The 24,591-nt window shown below is 36.7% G+C and overlaps 1 protein-coding gene across 7 annotated transcripts in view; it reads left to right on the top strand.

The window, feature by feature from the left end:
• The window catches only part of Hook3 (hook microtubule tethering protein 3), a 159,905-nt gene that overhangs the window by 4,973 nt on the left and 130,341 nt on the right, over nt 1-24,591 (top strand). For all 7 annotated transcript variants that reach the window (XR_007108464.1, XR_007108465.1, XM_047550945.1 and 4 more), the window contains exon 2: nt 6,122-6,207. Coding sequence is in view for 5 of the 7 variants with exons in the window: in XM_047550945.1 (XP_047406901.1) it covers nt 6,122-6,207 (86 nt within the window). In the remaining 2 variants the exon portion in view is untranslated. The remainder of the gene's footprint in view (nt 1-6,121; nt 6,208-24,591) is intronic.

Raw genomic sequence — 24,591 nt, 5'->3', positions numbered from 1 at the left:
TAGAGAAAATAATTGAGTGTTGCATCTTAAAAATCAAAATGGAAATTTAGCTTTCAGTGAATCCTAAAGGAAAAAAAGATCAAGTCTTAGAATTAGATCTCTTGTTTTTAAAAATTACTTGCTTTATTAAATTGTTTCTTCTGATTGGCCACAGGCAGTTTTCTCATCTTGTGTCCTAGGTGGGGATAGAGCTGAATAATAGAGAGCATTTGCTTGCAAAAGACCCTTGGGTTCCCTTCCCAGCCCACAGGGGTTTAGAGAAAAGAATAATCTTATATCCTTGAGAGCTTTAGATTAGAGGGTTCCAAGTATTAAACCAGTGTCCAGCTATTTAAGATTATTTGATGAGCTTGTTAAGAACATTCCTAGCACTGGGCACTGTGGCTCATACCTGTAATCCCAACTACTTGAGAGGCTGAGGCAGGAGGATCACAAGTTTGAGCCACCCTGGGCAATTTAGAGAAACCCTGTCTCAAAATTTGAAAAAAAAATTTTTTTTTTAAAAGCTGGGGGGAATGTATCTCAGTGGTAGAGTGCCCTGGACTCAACCCCCAGTACCCCCCTCCTCCAGATAAAAAAGATTTCAGGCTCCAGTGCCGGCGTGCACACACACATTCTGATTCAGTAGCCAGGGCTAAGAAGTGTGCATTTTCAAAATGAAAATGTCCCAGGTAATTCTCATGTATACCAAGTTTGGGGACCATTACTTTACACTTCAGAATATCTAATGCATACTTGTTTTCTCATTCATCCCCCCCCTCCTCCAGATAAAAAAGATTTCAGGCTCCAGTGCCGGCGTGCACACACACATTCTGATTCAGTAGCCAGGGCTAAGAAGTGTGCATTTTCAAAATGAAAATGTCCCAGGTAATTCTCATGTATACCAAGTTTGGGGACCATTACTTTACACTTCAGAATATCTAATGCATACTTGTTTTCTCATTCATCCCTCAAACAACACACCCCTCTAGAAGGTATTTTCCCCCAATCTTCACATGGAAAAACTGAGATGAAATATCTAAGATTACATACCAATTTAGAAGTAAAGTTGGGGATTAAAATTAGTTCACTAAATTTGAAGAAATATTCACACTGTAGGCTCATTCTGTGTGGGACATTTTGGTAAGGTTAGTGTCAGAGAGATACATGAGATGTGGTCCTCACTGTTGCCCCACTTTCCTTCTAAACCTATAAGAAAGACTTTTTTTTTTTAAGTGGACTATTAATTTATCAATGCTAAAATGCAAGCAAGTACTAATTTATTTTTGTCATTAATACATTATGTGATGTCTGATAATGTGGTAATGGAGGAAAGTTTAAAATCAGTTCCTGCAGATGATATATATTTGTTTCATTTATTCATTTGGTTTTTTTTTTTTTTTTTTTTTTTTAAAGATTAGGTCTATATCACCCAGGCTGGCCTCGAACTCGCAGTTCTCCTGCTTCAGCCAGCAGCTACATAACTGGGACTAGAGGCATGTACAACTGTACCTGGCTCATTTACTAATATTTTATTAGTGCATGCATTAGGTTGGAAGCTTCTCGCCACCCTCCCAAATATTTGCCTAAGTAAAAACTACCTTCTCTGAGGATCTTTAAGATAAGTCCCTTGGCCTCTGCCATTTAACCATTATTACTCACGGACTCTTCTTTGTAAAATTTGAAGAAGCTATGACTCTATTGTTAATAGTTCTGTTTTAAAAGGTATTATAGATGGTGAAATGCAGAGAAGTAGAATTCTTTCACTATTAGTAAGAGTAAATTGCTACAGTATTTCAGTTTTAGTCAGGATTTTCATGCTGTGAACAAAGGACCTGACTAGAAAAATTTTAGAGAAGAATTTTCTCTAAAATTTATTTTGGTGCTCATGGATTTAGAGGTCTCATTCCATAGATAGCCAACTCCTTTCCTCAGGGCCTGAGTCAAGGCAGAACATCATGGTGGAAGGATGTGGTGGAGGAATGCAGCTTAATACTTTACCAGCAAGAAACAGAGCTCTGCTCAATAAGGATGAAATATAAAACCCAAGGGCATGCCCCAAGAACCCACTCCTCCAGCCACGCCCTACCTGCATATCGTTACCACCAAGTTAATCACTACCAGGGGATTAATGCACTGATTGGGTTAAACCTTTTAAAACCCAATCATTTTATCTCTAAACTTTCTCGAATTATCTCACACATGAACTTTTAGGGGACACCTAAACCATAACATTTCGCCCCTGACCCCCGAAAGCTCATGCCTGTCTCACAATGCAAAATACACAGTCCATTTTCAAGAGTTGCTATAGTCTTAGCAGTTTTAGCATTGCTCAAAGGCCGAAGTCCAAAATCTCCACCGAGACTCAAGACAAACTCTCAGTATGGGCTCCTGTAAAAATCAAAAGCAAGTCACACATATCTAATATATAAAAGTACAGAGTAATCTTTTCCATTCAAAAAAATAGGAGCGTAGAAAGAAGAGATGGTACCAAAGCAAGACCAAAATTCAGTTGGTCGGACAAGTCCTATAGCTTCATGTCTAGCATCTGGGGCATGGGGCATTCTAATGTTCTCTCCAAAGGGCTTGTATAACTCCACCCTTATGACTTTGCTCTTTGCAGCCCATATGGCCTCTTTTGGCTTGTCTTTGCTCAATTCCTGCAGTTTTCCTTGATAGATGTCCCATAGTACTGGTATTTCTGAATCTTGGGGGAGTCTCTTCTAGCTCACGACCTAAGTTGGGAGGCTGTGAAAAAAAAGCTTGAAAGTAGTATTACAAAATAAACACAGAAGACAAGAAATATACTAAAAGCAAGGGTGGAATGGGTGGATCAGACCTTAGGGTGGTCTGACCCTAACAAAGAGAAAAACCTGTGCTTGTTTTATTTATAGTGGTACAAACCAAAGGGGAACAGTAGGAGATCCTTCAGGAAAAAATAAGATAGGAGTGGGGGGAGAAACAGGTTGTTTGGAGCTTGGCAGGTTACGCCCATCTTCAGACAACTGTGTTTAAACCTGGGACTGTGAGTTAAGGCTGGGTGCCAGCCTGATCTGGGCTTTCTCAAACTGGGAATTTCACCCAGGAGTTCCCAGAAAAGCAGCTTTCCTGCCTTAATGGCCTAAAAATTACCCATAGTTTGTACACAGCTTCCACAGGCTCCACTGCTGCTTCAGGTTCCCACTCACATTTCTACGCCTTGCCCTATAGGTATAGACCCAGGGACTCTGACCCTACCACACTGCCTTGGCCTTCCAGACCTTCTTTTGAAATCTTGGTGGAAGCCTCCATGACCCCCAAGTTCTTGCATCCTGCAGTCCTGCAGAACCAGAACCATGTGGTAAATGCCAAGATCTGCTGCCATCTTGAGCAGCAGCCAAGCCTCCAAGGACGATGGCTGCAGCAACCTCTGAGTGCCTAAGTAACTGGGCATGTTGAAAAAACTTATTAGACCCTCTTGAGCAAGTAGGATGCCCCACTGGTCTCTGCTCAAAGGAATTTTTAGTTTTACACCCTTGAGCCTGAGATGCCCTCAAGCCACCTTTGATATCATCTGTGGGCAGTCTTTATTTAGCATTTCTTTAGTTACTATAATGTCTTTTTAAAAATTTTATTTATTTAATTTTTTAGTTGTAAATGGACACAATACCTTTATTTATTTTTATGTGGTGCTGAGGATCCAACCCAGCACGCTACACATGCGAGGCAAGCACTCTACCACTGAGCTACAACCCCAGCCCTGTGACTGTAATGTCTTTAACAACACACACATTCCTTAACCCCAGTTTTAATCAGTTTTCTGACCAAACTACAAGTTCTTCAAATCTTTCTGCTTTGTTTTCTGTTCCTGATTATCAAAATAAATTGGCTAAAAGCTGTCAGCAATAGCCATGCTACCCCCTGAATGCTATGCTGCCTAGAAATTTCTTCCACCAGATTAAGAAGTCCATCACCTTTAAATTCAGCCCCACAGAAAGTCTCAGGACATGGGCAAAACGCAGACAACTTCTTAGCCAGAAGGCAACACAAATGACTTCTAGTCCAATTCCTATTAGAGTTCTCCTTTTCCTCTGAAACCTCTTGAGCTCCATGTTTACTGTGCACAGGCTTTTCAGCATTCTGGTTTTCTGAGCTCCCACCATATTCGCCCTTTAAGCTCCACTTACAACAGTCTAAAACTTTTCCAGCGTGCATTGCTAAACTTTTTTTTCAAAGTTCTTCCCACAAATTCCAGAAAGCTCCAAAAGCTTCTGAATCACAATCAGGTTAGTCACAGCAATGACCCCACTCCTGGTACCAATTTCTGCTTTAGTCATCTCATCCCCTGCTGTGAACAAAAGACCTGACAAGAACAATTTTAAGGCGGTAAAGTTTATTTTGTGCTCACAGTTTCAGAGCTCTCATTCCATAGATGATCAACTCTGTTCCTTGGGGCTTGAGGTGAGGCAGAACATCATGGCAGAAGGGTGTGGTGTAGTAAAGCAGCTCAGGTCATGATCAGGTAGTAGAGAGAGCTCGCTGTGCTCAACAACGACAAAATATAAACCCCAAAGGCATGCCCCCAATTTCTCACCTCCTCCTGCCCCATCCTACCTGCCTACAGTTATCACCAAGTTAATCCCTATCAGGGGATTAATGCCCCAATTATGTTAAACCTCTCATAACTCAATCATTTCATCTCTAAACTTTGTTGCATTGTCTCACACATGAGCTTTTGGAGGACACTTAATACCTAAACCATAACATTTATTTATCAAAAACCTTAAACTGTGCTGCTGAGTATAGTGATATGTAACTATAATCTTTGCTACTTGGAAGACTGAGGCAGAAGGATTGTGAGTCCATCCTGGGCAGCATTGTGAGACCCTACCTCAAAAACACAAAACATGCAAAACTTTAGAACGGGTGTATTTTTGACCTAGCAATTTTGCTTTTTTTAACCTAGTAAATAAATATGGTCACCTGAGTTTCATTTCCTGTATTTCCATTATTGCTTCCTAGTTTATCCTCATCTGTGTTAATATCTAAATCTTACTAAAATGCATCTAGTATCATCTTTATACAGTTTAAATCTCATGACTTCACTTTCCTGCTTAAAATCCTTTGCTTACTACCCATTGCTCTTAGGATAAAGTTCTACTATGGCTCACAGAGCTTTTGATGATAGAGTTTCTTTCTTTATTCCTGAGATTTGCTATTTCTGTGTTCCATCTTTTCTTACAGTTTGAGAATTTCACCCTTTATGCCCAGTTCATACTAGGCTTTTAATTTCTATGTTGTATCACACTTTAACTTATAAACTGCTTGCTGTTTACACTTCCTATAATACTGTTGCACTAAATTATAAGGTCGAAAAGAGGATGGCCTATGTCTATTCCTAGTGATTTATTTTCTTCTAAATCCACATTGGACTACTGGATATAGTCATTGTTGGCTCAACTACTTTTTCTTACATTTCTTAGCCACATCCTGTTGACAGTATGAAGTTAGTTCATATTCACAATATATTTGAAATGAAAGTGAACTGAATGCCTAACCTAACCTTGTTAAATACGACTTTTCCATCTATATAAAGATACTTTGGCAATAAGTAATAAAAACCTAAACCTGTCCAGACATAACCAAGAAAGAAATTTATCTCACACAATAGGAGATTTAAGGTTTTTTAATTCAGGGGTTCAGTTTTTACCCCAAGCACCTAGTTCTTTCTCTTCCTCCTCTCTGCTTTCTGTTACCTCTTTGTAAGACTAATTGCTTTAGTATTCAAAAGATGACTGCTAGCAATAATTGATGCAACACAGACTTGCTCATGTCAATAGAATGACTTTTCTCTCCCAGAAACATCTCTGTGTATCTATTTATTCCAAATTGTGTTTACCCTGTTTTTCCCTCAGTCACTGATAAAGGGGCTGAAGGTACCATGATTTTCTTAGATTGATTGTGGTTAGAAGGGATGTTGGGAAGTTGGCCAGTCTACCACAGTTTCTATCTTTCCAAAATTAAAATAATAATCTATAGGAAGGTTCCCATAAAGGAAGAAGTTTCCAGTTGTTTTCTTTTAAAAGATGAGGTAATCACCCCCTCAAAAAAAAAAGCTCAAGAAATCTTTTATGGTTAATCATAGAATCTTTTTTTCCTTCAGATCCAGACATTTAATGTGGATACACCATGCCAGACCGTGGAAGATTTAACGAATGGGGTTGTGATGGCCCAGGTTCTCCAAAAGATGTAAGAATAATCTTTATGTATGTTGTTACACATATGTATTAGATTGAAAATATGAATTAAAAAGTGAGTGTTTATTGGTAAGCTTTCTGACACTGTGACAAAACACTTGAGAATCGATTTATAAGGAGGAAAGATTTATTTTGGCTCACAGTTTTAGAGGTTTGAGTCCATGGTTGGTTTTCCTTTTGCTGTTGGGCCTGCAGTGAGGCAGCAGCACATCATGGTGGGACTACAAGGTAGAGAAAGCTGCTCACTTCATGGTGGCCAGGAAACAAAAGACAGACAAAGGGGCAGGGCACCATCCCCAAGGACCTAACTTCTTCAAGTAGGCTTCCACCTTGTAAAATGTTTCTACCTCCTTCCAGTAGTGCCATAGTCCAGGGACCAATCCTTTAACACAATGGCCTTTTGGGGAGAATATTTCAGATCTAAATTATATTAAAGTATTTACATAATGTGTAGCATGTGGAATGAGAACTGTAAGCAACAATGATAGTTTTTTGTTGGGGGAAGTACCAGAGATTGAACTCAGGGGCATTTAACCACTAAACCATATCCCTAGCCCTATTTTGTATTTTATTTAGAGACAGGGTCTCACTGAGTTGCTTAGTGCCTTGCTTTTGCTGAGGCTGTCTTTCAATTTGTGATCCTTCTGCCTCAGCCTCCTGAGCCATTGGGATTACAGGAACAATAATTTTGATGGCATGTACTTATATAGTACATATTAGGTATAGATTGATTGGTTGTAAATTTCATTAGGACTATAATTGTTATAATACTCCAGTTCATATTGGTGACCAGATCTTGCCATCGTTGAAGGATCTAAGAGACTTAATTTCCTCTTTCTCTAGGATTTTACTTAATTGTTATCCCTGAGGCCTTCTCTGTTCACTCATATAAAAGAGCAATAGCCATTTCCCTATATTCTCTGTTGTCCTTGACCTTTTATTATTCTCTGAAGTATGTAATATCTGATATACCATATTTGGTTGTTCTCTCACACACACACACACACACACAGTGTACGTGCATCAAGGAGCTTGTCTTTTCACTGTTGTGGCCTAGTAACTAGAACAATGTCAAGTTTTTGATTGAACCATGTGAAATTACCCTTTTTTTTTTCTCCTCATCTGAAGTGCCAAGGATTCGACCTGGGGCCCTTGCGCATGCTAGGCGAGTGCTCTCCCAAATGAGCTATTTCTTTTTTTTCTTTTTAATTTATTTTTATTGTAAACAAATGGGATACATGTTGTTTCTGTTTGTACATGGAGTAACAGCATACCATTTGCGTAATCATACATTTACATAGGGTAATGATGTTTGAATCATTGTTATTTTTTCCTCCCCCCCACCCCTCTTTTCCCACTATACAGTCCCTCCTTCCTCCGTTCTTGCACCCCTCCCACCCCCCATTATGTGTCATCATCTGCTTATCAGTGAGATCATTTGTCCTTTGGATTTTTGAGATTGGCTTATCTCACTTAGCATGATGTTCTCCAGTTTCATCCATTTACCTGGAAATGCCAAAATTTTATTATTCTTTATAACTGAGTAATATTCCATTATATATATGTATCACAGTTTCTTTATCCATTCATCAATTGAAGGGCATCTAGGTTGGTTCCATAGTCTGGCTATTGTGAATTGAGCAACTATATGAACATTTATGTGACTGTATCTCTGAAGTATGCTGATTTTAAGTCCTTTGGGTATAGGCCGAGGAGTGGGATAGCTGGGTCAAATGGTGGGTCCATTCCAAGTTTTCTAAGGAATCTCCACACTGCTTTCCAGAGTGGCTGCACTAATTTGCAGCCCCACCAGCAATGTATGAGTGTACCTTTTTCCCCACATCCTCTCCAACACCTATTGTTGCTTGTGTTCTTGATAATCGGCATTCTAATTGGGGTGAGAGGGAATCTTAGGGTAGTTTTGATTTGCATTTCTCTTATTACTGAAGATGGTGAACATTTTTTCATATGTTTGTTGATTGCTTGTAGATCTTCTGTGAAGCGTCTGTTCATATCCTTAGCCCATTTGTTGATTGGGTTATTTGTATTCTTCATGTAGAGTTTTTTGAGTTCTTTATATATTCTGGAAATTAGTGCTCTATCTGAAGTATGAGTGGCAAAGATATTCTCCCATTCTGTAGGCTCTCTCTTCGCACTGCTGATAGTTTCCTTTGCTGAGAGAAAGCTGTTTAGTTTGAATCTGTCCCAGTTATTGATTCTTGCTTTTATTTCTTGTGCTATGGGAGTCCTGTTAAGGAAGTCTGATCCTAAGCCAACAAGTTGAAGATTTGGACCTACTTTTTCTTCTATAAGATGCAGGGTCTCTGGTCTTGATTTCAAGGTCCTTGATCCATTGTGAGTTGATTTTTGTGCAGGGTAAGAGATAGGGGTTTAGTTTCATTCTGTTGCATATGGATTTCCAGTTTTCCCAGCACCATTTGTTGAAGAGGCCTTCTTTTCTCCATTGCATATTTTTGGCACCTTAGTCTAGTATGAGAAAATTGTATTTATTTGGGTTTGTGTCCATGTCCTCTATTCTGTACCATTGATCTACCTGTCTATTTTGGTGCCAATACCATGCTGTTTTTGTTACTATTGCTTTGTAGTATAGTTGAAGCTCTGGTATTGTAATACCCCCTGTTTCATTCTTCCTGCTAAGGATTGCTTTAGCTATTCTGGGTTTCTTATTCTTCCAGATGAATTTCATGATTGCTTGCTCTATTTCTGTAAGGTACATCATTGGGAGTTTAATTGGAATTGCTTTGAATCAGTATAGCACTTTTGATAGTATGGCCATTTTGACAATATTAATTCTGCCTATCCAAGAACATGGGAGATCTTTCCATCTTCTAAGGTCTTCCTCAATTTCTTTCTTCAATGTTTTGTAGTTTTCATTGTAGAGATCTTTTACCTCTTTGGTTAGATAGAGTATTTTATTTTTTTGAGGCTATTGCAAATGGAGTGGTTTTCCTCATTTCCCTTTCAGCTGTTTCGTCACTTGCGTATAAAAATGCTTTAGAGGGGCTGGGGAGGTAGCTCAGTTGGTTGAGTGCTTGCCTTGCAAGCACAAGGCCCTGGGTTCGATGCCCAGGATCCCCCCCAAAAAAATGCTTTAGATTTATGGGTATTGATTTTATAGCCTGCTATTTTGCTGAATTCATTGATGAGGTCTAGAAATTTTCTGGAGGAGGTTTTCGGATCCTCTAAATATAGAATCATGTCATCAGCAAATAGTGACAGCTTAAGTTCCTCTTTTCCTATTCGTATCCCTTTAATATCTTTAGTCTGCCTAATTGCTCTGGCTAGAGTTTAGAGCACAGTGTTGAATAGAAGTGATGAAAGAGGACATCCCTGTCTTGTTCCTGTTTTTAAAGGGAATGGTTTCAGTTTTTCTCGATTAAGAATGATGTTGGCCATGGGTTTAGCATAAATAGCCTTTACAATGTTCAGGTATGTTCCTACTATCCCTATTTTTTCTAGTGCCAAACGAGCTATTTCTTCAGCTCTGAAATTACCCTTTTTTTTATGAATCAAAATAGATTTGAGCAACCTCTCCAGGTTTAGTTTGTTATTGTGAATACTCATGATTGTTGAATGACTTAATGAATGGAATATTTGTTTGGGATACATAAAAACTATCTGATTCTTCTATATTACTTGAAATATAATAGTTGTAAAACTTATATGAATGTCAACTTTTGACCTAGGACTTTTTAAAATAAAACTTAGGGCCTGGGGCTGTAGTTCAGTGGCAGATTGCTTGCCTAGCATGTGTGAGACACTGGGTTCCATCCTTAGCACCACACAAAAATAAACATGTAAAATAAAGGCATGCTGTCCATCTACAACTACAAAAAATTTTTTAGAAAACAAAATAAAGCTTTATGTGTGATTTGGATTTTGTGTGATTTGGGGATACTTTTATATTTGGAAGCCCTAAGTACTTGTGAGCCTAGAATTTCCTGTGGTTCTGTTGAGAATCAGAATCATCATTAAGTGAATTCTCTGTAAATTTCCCTTGCAGTAAGCTAAAGAGTTGTGCTTCTGAGAAGCAACTCAAATGCCTACATTTCAGAGAATATCTTTGTATCTTTATTTGAAAACTGTAGCCTGTTTTCACTTTCTTCTATAACATGCATAGCACATTTCTCTCCAGATGTACAAGCACAGTTCTTATTTTCATGTTCACTGCTGAGGGGTACCCTAATACAATTTAGTTTTCTGATGGGTGAGAGTTCCACAGAATTTGTTTTGTTTTGGTACCGGAGATTGAACCCAGGGGCACTTAATCACTGAACCACATCTTCAGCCCTTTTTTATATTTTATTTAGAGACAGGGTCTCTCTGAGTTGCTTAGGGCCTTGCTGAGTTGCTGAGGCTGGCTTTGATCTCTTGAACCTGCTGCCTCAGCCTTAGCTGCTGGGATTACTGGTATGTACCACCGTGCCTGACTGGCTCACAGAGTTTCTTATTAAAAATTATTTGTGGGTGTGTGGACCTAAGTGAACTTTCCAGATATGTGTCAGTAAATGGATTTTTTGCCTCCACTCGTTTGTTGGGATTTCAGTCACCTGTAGAAATCAGAAGAAAGAATAAATAGGTGTATTTTATCAAAACAAGATGTACAGAATAAGACAAGGATGTCTACTCTAGCCATATCTATTCAAAATAGTACTAGCAGTCCTGACTAAACAATAAAGAAACATGTGAGTGGTTTGTTGACTACATGATATTATGTGTAGAAAACTCTTAAGACTTCACCAAAAAACTGTTAGAATTAATAAATGAATTCAGTAAAGTTGCAGAATACAAATATCAGTTATTCTCTTTTACATGAATTATCTGAAAAAGAAATCAAGAAGCAATCTCATTTATAATAGCAAAAACAAAAACCAAAAACTTAATCAAGGAGGTGGAAGAGTTGTACACTGAAAACTATAAAGCATTCATGGAAGAAGTTGAAGAAGGTTCAGATAAATGGAAGATAGTGTGTTCATGGATTGAAAGGATTAATATTGTTAAAATGTCCATCACAGATGGTCCCAAAGCAATCTGAGGTTTTTGTGTGATCCCATCAAAACCCCAATATCATTTTTCACAGAAATAGAAAAAAAAAAAATCCCAAGATTCATATGGAACTACTGAAAACTTCTGAATAGTGAAAGCAGTCATAAGATAAACAAAGCTTGAGGCATCACACTATCTGATTTGAAGCTATAGTAATTAAAATAGCATGATACTGTCATTAAAAATAGACACATTGACCAGTGGAACAGGATAAAGAGCCCAAAGTTGAACCCTCACAGCTGCAGATGGTTGATTTTTCCACAAAGGTGCCAGAATTACTCAATGGGGAAAGGACATTCTCTTCAATAAAGAGTGTTGGGAAAAGTGATATCCACTTACACAATAATTGGACCCTTAATTCTCACACCATATACAAAAGTCAATTCAAAATTGAAGACTTAAACATAAGATCTGCAACTGTAAAAATACTAGAAGAAAACAAAAAAAAAGTATGATATTGGTTAGAGCAATATAATAATAATAATAGATTTTGACCCCCAAAGCTCAAGGCAGCAAAAACGAACATAGGTAAATGGAATTGCATCAAACTAAAATCTTCTGCATAACAAAGGAAATAGTTCACAGAGGGAAGAAACAAACCTATAGAGCAAGCCATACTTCTGATAGGGGATAAATATCCAAAATACATAAGGAACTCAACTCAATAACAAGAAAACAAATCAGTTTAAAATTGGGCAAAGGGCTTGAATAGACATCTCTCTAACAAAGTCACACAAATGGCCAGCAGGTTGTGTGTGTGTGTATAAAATCCTCAGTTTGACTAATCTCAGGGAAATGCAATTTAAAGCCACAATGAGATATTACCTGTTAGAATGTCTGTTACCAAAAAGATGAAAGAGAGTGTTAGTGACGATGTACAACAAAGGGAATCCTTGCATACTGTCGGTAGGAATGTAAATTCATTCAGCCGTTATGGAAAATGGTATGGAGGTTCCTAAAAAAATTTTAAATGAACTTTCATAAGATCCAGCAATCTCATTTCAGAGTATATATCTAAAGGAAATGAAATTAGTATGAAGAGACACCTGGATTCCCATGTTCATTGTAGCATTATTCATAACAGCCAAGATAGGAATCAACCAAGTGTCCATCAATGGATGAATAGATAAAGAAAATGTGTATTTGCACAGTGGCATATCCTTTCATCCTTATAAAGAAGGAAATCTTATCTTTTGCAGCAGTGTGAATGAATCTGTAGGACATTGTGCTTAGTGAAATAAGCCAGGCACAGAAAGACAAATACTGCATGATTTCACTTACATGGGGACTCTATAAAGCATTTGCATTCACAGAAGCAGTGTGATAGTTGAATGATGGTTGGGGACAAGGGAACCAGAAGTTGCTGATCAGAGGGTACAAAGCTTCATTTAGACAGGAGAAATGTTTTTTAATGTTTATTGCACAGCACATTGTAGTTAATAATGTATATATCAGAATTGATAACAGTAAATTTCAAATGTTCGTACCACAAGTATTTGAATAGATAGATGTTTATTAACTTGGTTTAGTCAGTCCACATTTTGTGTGTATGTAAATATATTTACGTCTACATGCATGTATGTATATATAACATTACTTTGTACCCTGTAAATATATACATTGTAATTTGTCTATTTATAATTAACATTTAAAAAAATTTTTTTAGATGTTGATATACCTTTATTTTATTCATTTAATGTGGTGCTGAGAATCGAACCCAGTGCCTCACACATACTAGGCAAGTGCTCCACTACTGAGCCACAAACCCAACCCAATAATTCACATTAAAAATGAAACAGAATCATAATGTACATTGGTCTATAGTGACTGTTTTTACCTACCAAAGTTTTGTGGGCATATTTCTCAGCAATATTTAGTTTTCTACTTAATTTTTCCAAATGTCTGTCATTTTTCCCCCTATTTTAGAGATATATGACATACAAAAACGTGTACTATAAAAAGGGGTAAATTTGTACATTACTATAGGTTATGTGTGTGTGTCCCCTTGTTACCACCATCCTAATAGAGAAAATTTTAGTGCCCTAATGGCTCCCCTCATAGTCCACATACCTTACTCCAGAAGATAGCTGTGATTCTGATGTCTACACCATTATAGGTTCTGTCTGTTCTTGAATAGTTTATTAAATGGAATCATGCAGTGCCCATTCTTGTGTGTTTTTTTTTTTTTTTCATTCATCATCTATGAGATACATTCACATGTTTGGATAACATCTACTTTATTTTAAATCATTGTACAATAAGCCCAACCTTATCATCATTGAATTACTTCTTTGTCAGTTGATATTTAATGAATGGCTACTTTGTGTCCAGCACTGGTGATACAAGAATGAACTACACAGACATGGTATCCACCCCTGCAGAATTTATAACATGGGGAAAAATATTAATATTAATTAAACTCTAAAACAAAATGGCAACAGATGCTACAGAGACCACCTATACAGTGTTATTAAACTTCTAAAAGTATGAATATTCATCTTAGTCTAGGAAGTCATGAACATTTTTACGTGAGTAAATAAAGATAAATTAATTCTGAAAGATAGTAAGAAATTTAGCAGAGGAATGTGCATATGCAGAGTCCCTGCAGGTTGATGAAATATGGTAAACACTACTATGGGAAGAAAGATTTGGTTGACAATAAGCAGGGGGCATTGTGCAAAATAAACTGTAGCCAGACCATATAGTCATGTGTCTTTATTCTAAGGATGACAGAAGGAATTTAGGGGCTTTTATGGGAAAGACATGGGGGTTAACATAATTGGATTTAAATTTATATTTTGACTGCTGGTATAAAATTAATTGGAAGGGTTCAGGGTGATGAGGGATGATTAATTGGAAAGAAATTTGTAGTAATTCAGAAGGAAGATGAAAGTACCTTGGAGTAGGAGGTGGCAAAGGAGATGTAGACAGATGAATTCAAATGATACATAAAACCAGCAGATTTCATAGTTCGTATTGGGTAGTGAGTAAAAGGGAGGTGTCAGTTGACTTTTATGTTTCTGACATGCAAATACACAGAAGATGGTACAAGCCACTGATGTGGGAACACTGAAAGAGGATCTGTTCTGAAGGAGTGCTGGACATGTTATGAGTTTAATTTGGGGAACACTAATCCTGAGTGGTATTGAGACATCAAGAGAAAATGCCATGTTGGCAATTGGCTATACAGGTCTGAGGTAAGAAGAGTCTAAAGTAGCGATATCTATGTGGGCCTCTCAATTGAAGATATAAATGCATATTAAATCAACAAGGGGAGAGTATTAGGGTAAAAAGAAAAAAGTTATTGGTTAGAGTATAGACCTAACAGAGGAACCAGAGTAGGGGAAAAGTCTAGAGTATGGGAGCTGATAAGAGGATTTTACTGAAAATACCAATCCTTCATTTTGTCTGAGCTAATGAGTAGAAATAATACCATTTTGTAGTCTTTTTATTCAAACATTAATAGATCTAAATATGCTGATTATCAGAATAATTTTTTCTCTCCAGTCTTTTAAATCATTTTCTATTTATTTTACTACAGTTTCTTAAAGTTTTAAAAAATGAGCAGAAAATTAAGTGATTTTCTATATTCGGTCTTCCCCCATCCCACTATGAGCATACCACACTGGAGTGATATATTTGTTACAGTGAGTGAACCAACATTGTCACATTATCATCACCCAAAGGCCATAATTTAAATTCGATTCACTCTTAGTATTGTACATAATATGGGTTTTGACAAATGCATCTTATATAGTTAGTATACTATATATAGTATAATGCAGAAAAATTTTCCTGCCTTAAATATCCTCCATGTTCTGCCTTTTCATCTTTATCCCCGAACCCTTGGCAACCCTGATCTTTTTCTGACTCCATAGTTTTGCCTTTTCCAAAATATCTTATATTTGAAATAATACAGTCTATGACCTTTTTAGATTGACTTATTTCAGTTGGAATATATATTTAAGGTTCTTCTGTGTCTTTTTGAGGATTGATAACTCATTTCTTTTTAGAACTTTAGTCTTTTTTTCTGTCACAATTTCATTGAGATGAAATTGACAATAAATTTGTGTATGTGTGTATGCATGCTCTGGGGTTTGTACACATGACCTACCATTGTGTTACACCCCAGCACCAATTTGTATGTTTTAAAAGTGTATAATTTGATAAAATTTGACCAGTGTTGATTCCTGTGAAACTACCCCACAATCAAGATAATGAATTACATCACTTCCAAAATTGGCCTCATGCCCCTTTGTTACCTCCCCTTTCCTGTCATTCTTTTTCCATCTCCAATCTACCTCTGATTTATTTTCTGTCCCTATAGGTTAATTTACACTTTCTAGAATTTCATATTAATGGGCACATACACTATTTTCTTTTTTTGGAGAAAAGAGGTGTAGCTCTTCCAGGTAATGTAATTATTTTGAGGTTCATTCATACCTATGTTAATAATTTGTATGAATATCTTATGATTGACTATGCCACAATTCATTCATCTGTTCGTAAACATGCAGATTATTTCCAGTTTGGGGTTTTTACAGTTAAAGGTGCTTGAACCTTTAGTGTACAAATCATTGTATGAACATATACTTTCATTCCCCTTGGATGAATTCCCTTGGATGAATTCTATCTAGGAATCATATGATATAGGTCATACGGCAAGGGTGTATTTAGTATTTGAGAAACTGCCAAACTATTTCAAAAGTGAATTTATCATTTACATTTACATAGGCAGTTGAAGAGTTTCCATTGCTTTAGTCTCACCAACACTTGCTAAGGTCAGTCTTAATTTTAGTCATTACAGTGTCTGGCAGTTTTAATTTGCATTTCTATAATGATTAATGTTGAGTATCTTTTCACATTTGTCATTCATATATCTTCCATGATGAACTGTCTGATATAATTGTTTGTTTATTTTTTGCAATACTGGGATACTTTACCACTGAGTTATATCTCTAGCCCATTTTATTTTGAGACAGGGTCTCACCAAGTTGCCAAGGCTGTCTGCAAACTTGTAATCCTTCTGCCACAGCCTTCTCAGTTGCTGGGATTACAGGCATGTACCACCAAGCCCAGCTGTTTTCTTAAATTTAGAATTCATGTACTCTAAACCCAAGTCCTTTACCAGATGTACTTTTTTTCCCTTTTTTTTTTTTTTTTTTGTTGTTGTTGTTGTTATGTATTCATTTATTTTGTGTTACTGGGATAGAACCCAGGGGTGCTTTATCCTGTTTGCCCTGCCCTTCTTTTTCTTTTTTCTTTTTTAAATTTTGAGAGTCTCAGTAAGTTTGCCAAGGCAGGCTTCGAACTTTCAATTGTCTTGCTTCAAGCCTCTCAAATTAATGGTATTACAGATGTACAGCACTAATGCCCTGCTCTCAGATATACATTTTAAAATGTATAATATTTTAAAGGAATTTAAAATGTAAAATATTTAAAATGTAAATAATGTAAAATTTAATGTATTTAAAATGTAAAATATTTTAAAATATTTTCTTCCAGTCTGTGGTTTCCCTTTTCATTTCTATAGTGTCATTTGAAGAACAAACATTTTAATTTTGATAGTCCTGGTTTGATAGTCCTATTTTGTAGTTTGATTTTTTAAATTGTATTAAATCTTTCCCAAACTCATAGTCATTAAGATTTTTCTGTTTTCCTCGGATGTTGCATAGTTTTAGTACTTCTGTGATAAATTTTGCATAAGGTATAAAGTGTTAAGGATAGAGTACTTATTTATTTGCATTTGTTGTTGAAGCATATTGCAAAGATTCCCACATTCAGAACTTTTGTTGTTAAACTGCTAATGATTTGACAGACCTCCATGGATGATTAGATTTTTGTTCATTTAAATATTTTCTTCTAAAACTTAAGAGTCACAGAAAACTCTATCCTTTTGCATTTGTGCATCAACAAATACAACAAACACAAGTGAATTTTTTTTAAAGTCTTTAGGGAACTGTGATTGTTTGGATAATATTATCTAAACCATTTATAGATTTAACTTGAGTGTTTATGCCAGAAAACCTGTAATTTTTGGTAATTCTAGAGTGCCAAAAATATTTTACCCTGATCTCACTTTGGTTTCCTTTGCCTTCTTGCTTTGGAAGAAATCTGGTTTTCCCCTAACAACATTGCTTCTGCAGACTTCACAAGGAATGACTGTATTTCTCTCATAGGCTTCCTATTACCACTTTACCCTATGGCAGTGCTCCTAAATATGACTTCTAGATCACTTTCCCAATTTTCTCGAAAACGCTGTAATTTTGAATTTTATGACATCATCTCCTACCCCTTATTGTTACTGTAATTCTGTTTCATTTCCATTTTGGATCCTGGCTTACTGTCTCTCTTTCCAATATTACGTTTGTCTAAATTCTTGATGATTCCAATATTCACCTACATGATCCTTCATATCCTTGCCTATTAGCTGCTGCTTCATTTATCTTCGGTCCAATTTCAGCTGTCAGTTCCCATAGTCATGCCCTATACCTCATGATATAAATAACATATAATCCCTCCATAACCTTAGTTTACTATCTGCTGTTCTCTTAGCACTACTTCTTGCCCTTCCATTTCATTTGCTCTGGAACCAAGATTCCAGTCATAACATTGTTTCCTACCAGAAGGAACACTGTTCTTCGTCTCTGTGGCGTGTGCGCGCACGTTGGTGCTCTCTTTCTCTCTCTCATTCATTTAGTTGAGACTCCTTGGTCAGTCATGATCATCCCTTGTACATTTCAGCTTCTTTGTCCCTCCCATTTATTTGTATTTATTTTACAAAACCACAGTTCTGGTTCTTATGTTTTGCCTCTTCTACTGTTCACCAGTGCTACTGAACCTGACTGTGGGGTGGGGGCATGGGGAACAACACAAACATACTGATGGATCTCAGTTTCTTACCATGAAATCTTAAGTGTTACCCACAGTTGTACTCTCTTTTTCTAGTTCTTCTACTCTCCTGCTGTTCTATATGGCTGCTTTATAGTTACTTCAAATCTTTAGTCTTATCTCTCATCATCATTGTCCTCATCTGATCTTACAAGATAGGATTCTACTTCTGAGAAAGTTGAAACAAAGAAAAATTTCCATAGGACAGATGACTACAATTACTCACTTACCAGCATCTCTTTGATTTTTGCCTTGCTGCTTGTTACCACACATGATCTATAATGTTGAGCTGTGGATTCTATGTTAAAGGTAGGACCTGCACTTTGTATATTGGACCCCACTCTCTCTCACCTACCCAAGATCATCACTTTACCCATTCTCCCCCCCCCCTTTCCCGACCTTATCAATTTTCTCTTCTTCACTGGGTCATATCCATTACCATGCAAGCAAACTCTTAATTTCTTTTATCTTTAAAAATATTTTTCCTATTCTTCTGGCATACATTATTCCATTTCTTCTCCCATTTGTAGCAAAACTCCTTTAAAAAATAGTGTGTACCCAAGTGTCTGAATTCTTTCCCTCTTGCTTTCTTAATGCACTTTTTCCTACCACTGTATTAAAACTGCAGTTGTTATGGCTTCCAAGATCTACATACTGCTAATTGTAGTGGTCCAATCTCAGTCCTCATCTTAAACTGTCAGCACTGTTTGTTTTTGCAGTACTGTGGATTGAACTCGTGCTCGGCAAGTTCTCTCCCACTGAGCTATATCCCCAGCTCTTTTAGCATCATTTGATAACACTCATCATACTTATTATCTTCTTGTAACACTTTTTAGATTTGGCTTTCAGGATGTTATAGTGATTGTTGTTTTTAATAAGTTATATTTGCTGCTTAGAACCTTACATTGGAGTCCCATTTCACTCAGAGTAAGAGCACAAAAACTTATGATCGTATTTAAAATCCTAAGTGATACAGGGTACTTATTACCACTCTGACCTCGTTCACTAGCATTCTTTCCCATAGAGGCTGCATTGTTCATTCTCTGACCCATTGGGCATCTTCTACTTTGGGGCTTTTGCATGGCCTTTCCCATGGCCTTCACTGACATTTGTCCATTTCTCAGTGTAACTACCCTGACCACCGTGTTTTCTTTTTTAAAAAATTTTTTTATTGTACATGGACACAATATTTTTATTTTATTTATTTTTATGTGGTGCTGAATATCGAACCCAGTGCCTTACGTGTGCAAGGCCAAGTGCTCTACCACTGAGCCACAACCCCAGCCCCATCACCATGTTAAATGTTGGCACTGCCCTTGTACTTCATATCCCCTTATCCTGTTTTGTAGATGTTAAGAAAATGTTTGCTGAAGAAGCGAATATGGAGTATACAATTTGACATTATGATTAAAAGGAAGCACCTATATCTTCTTTTAGTGAATCTTTATTTTCTTTTAGTGAACCTTCAAGGATTAACTATTCTTGTTTTCCATCAACAATTTTAGGGATGCCAATTGGGTATCCTATAGTTTAGTTTAATTCTAATATTACCTGAAGTAGGTCAGATTTGACAAATTAATGTCATAGTCCTCCAATTCTGAGTTAATGCAGACCTCACATGCAAAAGTTAGGACCTCAGAGCCACAAGACAACCACCACTTCAGATGGCAACTAGGAATAGAGTTCTCAGTGCACCTGTACTTTATCCTGGCCAACTACAAATTCAGTTGGTCCCATGCCCTCCTCCCCAAAGTTTGATAATTTATTATAGTAACTGAACTCAGGAAAGCACTATACTTAACAATTGCAATCTTATTATGAAGGGCATAACCCAAGAATGACACATAGGTAAGCAAGTGTACTGCAGAGCTTCCATAACTTTTCTGGGTGCAGCATCCTCCCTGTATATCAGTGTGTTACCAACCCAGACGCTTACCAGAACTCTGTTGTTTACAGTTTTTATTTAGTTTTATTACAACTGGCATGTTTGAAATCATTGGTGATGTGATTGACCTCCATATCCAGTTCCACTCTCCTTCCAAAGGTCAGGACTGAAAGTCCCAACCTCTATAATCATGTGACTGTTTCCTCTGGGACCAACCCCAGTTCTGAAGCTATTGTGAATTGCCTTATTAACATAATCTGATGTGATTAAAAGGTTCTGATGAATTATAAGAAACTCCTGGCACTTAGGAAGTTCCAAGGGTTTTAGAAGATCAGGCTAGGAAAAAGGATAAAGATTATATATTTAGGGGGAAGGGTGCTAGGGATTGAACCCAGGAGCGCTTTACCACTAAGCTACATCCCTAATTCTGTTTTTTTTATTTTGAGACAGGGTCTTGCTGAGTTGTTGAGGCTGGCCTCAAACTTCTGATCCTCCTGTCTCAGCCTCCTGAGTGTCTGGGATTAACAAGTCTGTGCCATCGTGCCCAACTCAAAATATATTTTTTGTTATACCAGAACCACATGCCAGTTGAAAGAGTAAGGTCAAAATGAGCAAGATGTGCCCCTAAGCGCCATCAATTTTTGTTTTCAAAGCTCAAAAGGATGGAAAAAAACGGATAAAACCAAATAAGATAAAGGTTAAGTGTTGGACAATGGTGAAATGCCTCATAAATGGATACTTTTGTTTTCATAGTACTCTAAGCTGTCTGTACTTGGAGTCTATCCCGTATGTGCTTATTACTTACTTATTTTGGCTCACGGCTAAGGTAATTTCTGTATGTGAAATTTATTTATTTTTTTATTAATTTGTTTTTAGATTTACAGACTGCATTTTGACTCATTGTACACAAATGGGGTACAACTTTTCTTTCTATCATTGTACACAATGTAGATTCACACCGTTCATGTAATCATACATATACATAGGGTAATACTGTTTCATTCTACTATCTTTCCATCCCCCACCCCCTCCCACCCCATTTTCCTCTACACCATCCAGAGTTCCTCATTCTTCTCTTCCCACCACCTGCCACCCCACCTCGATCTATATCGTCATCCACTTACCAGAGAAAACATTCAGCCTTTGGTATTTTGGACTTGGCCTATTTCACTTAGCATGATATTTTCCAACTTCATCCATTTACCAGCAAATGCTATAATTTTATTCTTTATGGCTGAGTAATATTCCATTGTGTATATGTACCAGTTTCTTTATCCTTTCATTGATTGAAGGGCATCTTGGTTGGTTCCACAATCTAACTATTGTGAATTGAGCTGCTATGAACATTGATGTGGCTGCATCACTGTAGTATGCTGATTTTAAGTCCTTTGGGTATAAACCGAGGAGTGGGATAACTGCGTCAAATGGTGGGTCCATTCCAAGTTTTCTGAGGAATCTCCATGCTGCTTCCCAGAGTGGTTGCACTAATTTGCAACTCAATCAGCAATGTATGAGTGTGCCTTTTCCCCCACATCCATGCCAACACTTATTATTACTTGTGTTCTTGATAATAGCCATTCTAATTGGAGTTAGATGAAATCTTGGGGTGGTTTTAATTTGCATTTCTCTAATTACTAGAGATGATGAGCACCTTTTCATATATTTCTTGATCACCTATATATCTTCTTCTGTGAAGTGTCTGCACAGTTCCTGAGCCCATATATTGATTGGGTTCTTTATATTTTTGGTATAAAGATCTTTAGGTTCTTCATAAACTTTGGAGATTAGTGCTATGTCTGAAGTGTGTGTGGAAAAGATTTTCTCCCACTCTGTAGGCTCTCTTTTCACATTATTGATTGTTTCCTTTGCTGAGAAAAAGCTTTTTAGTTTGAATCTATCCCATTTATTGATTCTTGCTGTTATTTCTTGCACTATGGAGGTCTTGTTAAGGAAGTCTGGTCCTAAGCCAACATGATGGATGGGCCTACTTTTTCTTCTGTTTAGTGAAGGGTCTTAGGACTAATTCCTAGATCAAGGATCTAGGGTCCATTTTGAGTTGAGTTTTATGCAGGGTGAGAGATAAGGGTTTAATTTCATTTTACTGCATATGGATTTCCAGTTTTACCAGCACCATTTGTTGAAGAGGTTATCTTTTTTCCATTGTAAGTTTTTGGCATCTTTGTCTAGTATGAGATAACTGTACTTATGTGGGTATGACTCTGTGTACCATTGGTCTGCCTATCTATTTTGGTGCCAATATCATTTGTTACTATTGCTCTATAGTAGAGTTTAAGGTCTGGAATTGTGATACCTCCTGTATAACTCTTCCTGCCCAGGATTGCTTTGGCTATTCTGGGTCTTTTCTTCTTCCAGATGAATTTCATGATTGCTTTCTGTATTTCTATAAGAAATGTCATTGGGATTTTAATTGGAATTGTGTTAAATCTGTATAGCGCTTTGGAAGTATGACCATTTTGATAATATTCTGCCTATCCAAGAACATGGGAGATCTTTCCATCTTCTAAGGTCTTCTTCAATTTCTTTCTTTAATGTTCTGTAGTTTTCATTGTGGAGATCTTTTACCTCTGGTTAGATTGATTCCCAAGTATTTTATTTTTTTGGAGGCTATTGTGAGTGGAGTTGTTTTCCTCATTTCCCTTTCAGATATTTTATCGCTTATGAATAAAAATGCTTTAGGCTTATATGTGTTGATTTTATATCCTGCTATTTTGCTGAATTCATTTATGAGGTCTAGAAGTCTTCTGGTGGAATTTTTTTGATCCTGTAAATATAGAATCATGTCATCAGCAAATAATGACAACTTGAGTTCTTCTTTTCCTATTTGTATTCCTTTAATTTCTTTGGTCTATCTAATTACTCTGGCTAGTATTTGAAGGATGATGTTGAATAGAAGTGGTGAAAGAGGGCATTTCTGTCTTGTTCCAGTGTTTAAAGGGAATGCTTTCAGTTTTTCTCTATTAAGAAAGATACTGGCTGTGGGCTTGCATAAATAGCCTTTACAATGTTGAGGTATGTTCCTACTAACCCTATTTTTTCTAGTGTTTTGAGCATGAAAGGATGTTGTATTCTGTTGAATGCTTTCTCTGCATCAATTGAAATAATCATGATTCTTAACCTTAAGTCTGTTGATGTGATGAATTACATTTATTGATTTCCGGATGTTGAACCAACCTTGCATCCTTGGGATGAACCCCAGTTGATCGTGGTGAGCAATCTTCTTAATATGTTTTTGGATACGGTTTGCCAGGATTTTGTTAAGGATTTTTGCATCTATTTTCATCAAGGATATTGGTCTAAAATTTTCTTCCCTTGATGTATCTTTGTCTGGTTTGGGTATGAGGGTGATAGTAGCTTCATAGAATGAGTTTGGAAGGGTTCCCTCCTCTTCTATTTCCTGGAATACTTTGAGAAGTATTGGAATGAGTTCTTCCTTGAAGTTCTCGTAGAACTCGGCTGAGAATCCATCTGGTCCTAGACTTTTCTTAGTTGGTAGGCTGTTGATGGCTTCTTCTATTTCATTGCTTGAAATTGATCTATTTAAATTGTGTATGTCCTCCTGGTTCAGTTTGGGAGGATCATATGTCTCTAGAAATTTGTCAGTGTCTTCGATATTTTCTATTTTGTTGGAGAATAGATTTTCAAAGTAACTTCTTATGTTATGTATTTCAGTGGTGTCTGCCATATTTCCTTTTCATCACGAATTTTAGTAATTTGAGTTTTCTCTCTCCTTCTCTTTGTATGTTTAAGAGATTGTCTATTTTGTTTACTTTTTCAAAGAACCAACTTTTTGTTTTGTCAAATTTTTGAATTGTTTCTTTTGTTGCAATTTCATTTATTTTAGCCCTGATTTTAATTATTTCCGGTCTACTTTTGGTGTTGTTCTGATCTTCTTTAGGGCTTTGAGCTGTAAAGTTAGGTCATTTAGTTGTTGACTTTTTTTATTCTTTTCTTAAATGCACTCCATGCAATGAATTTTCTTCTTAGTACTGCTTTCATACTGTCCCAGAGATTTTGATATGTTATATCATTATTCTCATTTATCTCTAAGAATTTTTTTTATCTCCTCCCTGATGTTTTCTGGTATCCATGCTTCTTTCAGTAGCATATTATTTAGTCTCCGTAATTTCCGTTTATTTCATCATTAATTTCTAGTTTCATTCCATTATGATCTGATAGAACACAAGGTAGTATCTCTATTTTTTTTTTTTTTTTGCATTTACTAAGGGCTTCTTTGTGGGATAACATATGGTTTATTTTAGAGAAGGAGCCGTGTGCTGCTGAGAAGAAAGTGTATTTGCTTTTTGATGGATGTATATTCTATATATGTCGGTTAAGTTTAAGTTATAGATTGTGTTATTGAGTTCTATGTTTCCTTTGTTTAGTTTTTGTTTGGAAGATCTATCCAGTGTTGACAGTGGTGTGTTAAAGTCTCCCAGAGTTATTGTGTTGTGGTCTATTCAATTCTTGGAATTGAGAAGGATTTGTTTGATGTACGTGGATGCACCATTGTTT

This window comes from Sciurus carolinensis, chromosome 4 (assembly GCF_902686445.1).
Source record: "Sciurus carolinensis chromosome 4, mSciCar1.2, whole genome shotgun sequence".
Taxonomy (NCBI): Eukaryota; Metazoa; Chordata; class Mammalia; order Rodentia; family Sciuridae; genus Sciurus; species Sciurus carolinensis.
This window is presented reverse-complemented; position numbering and strand designations above follow the sequence as displayed.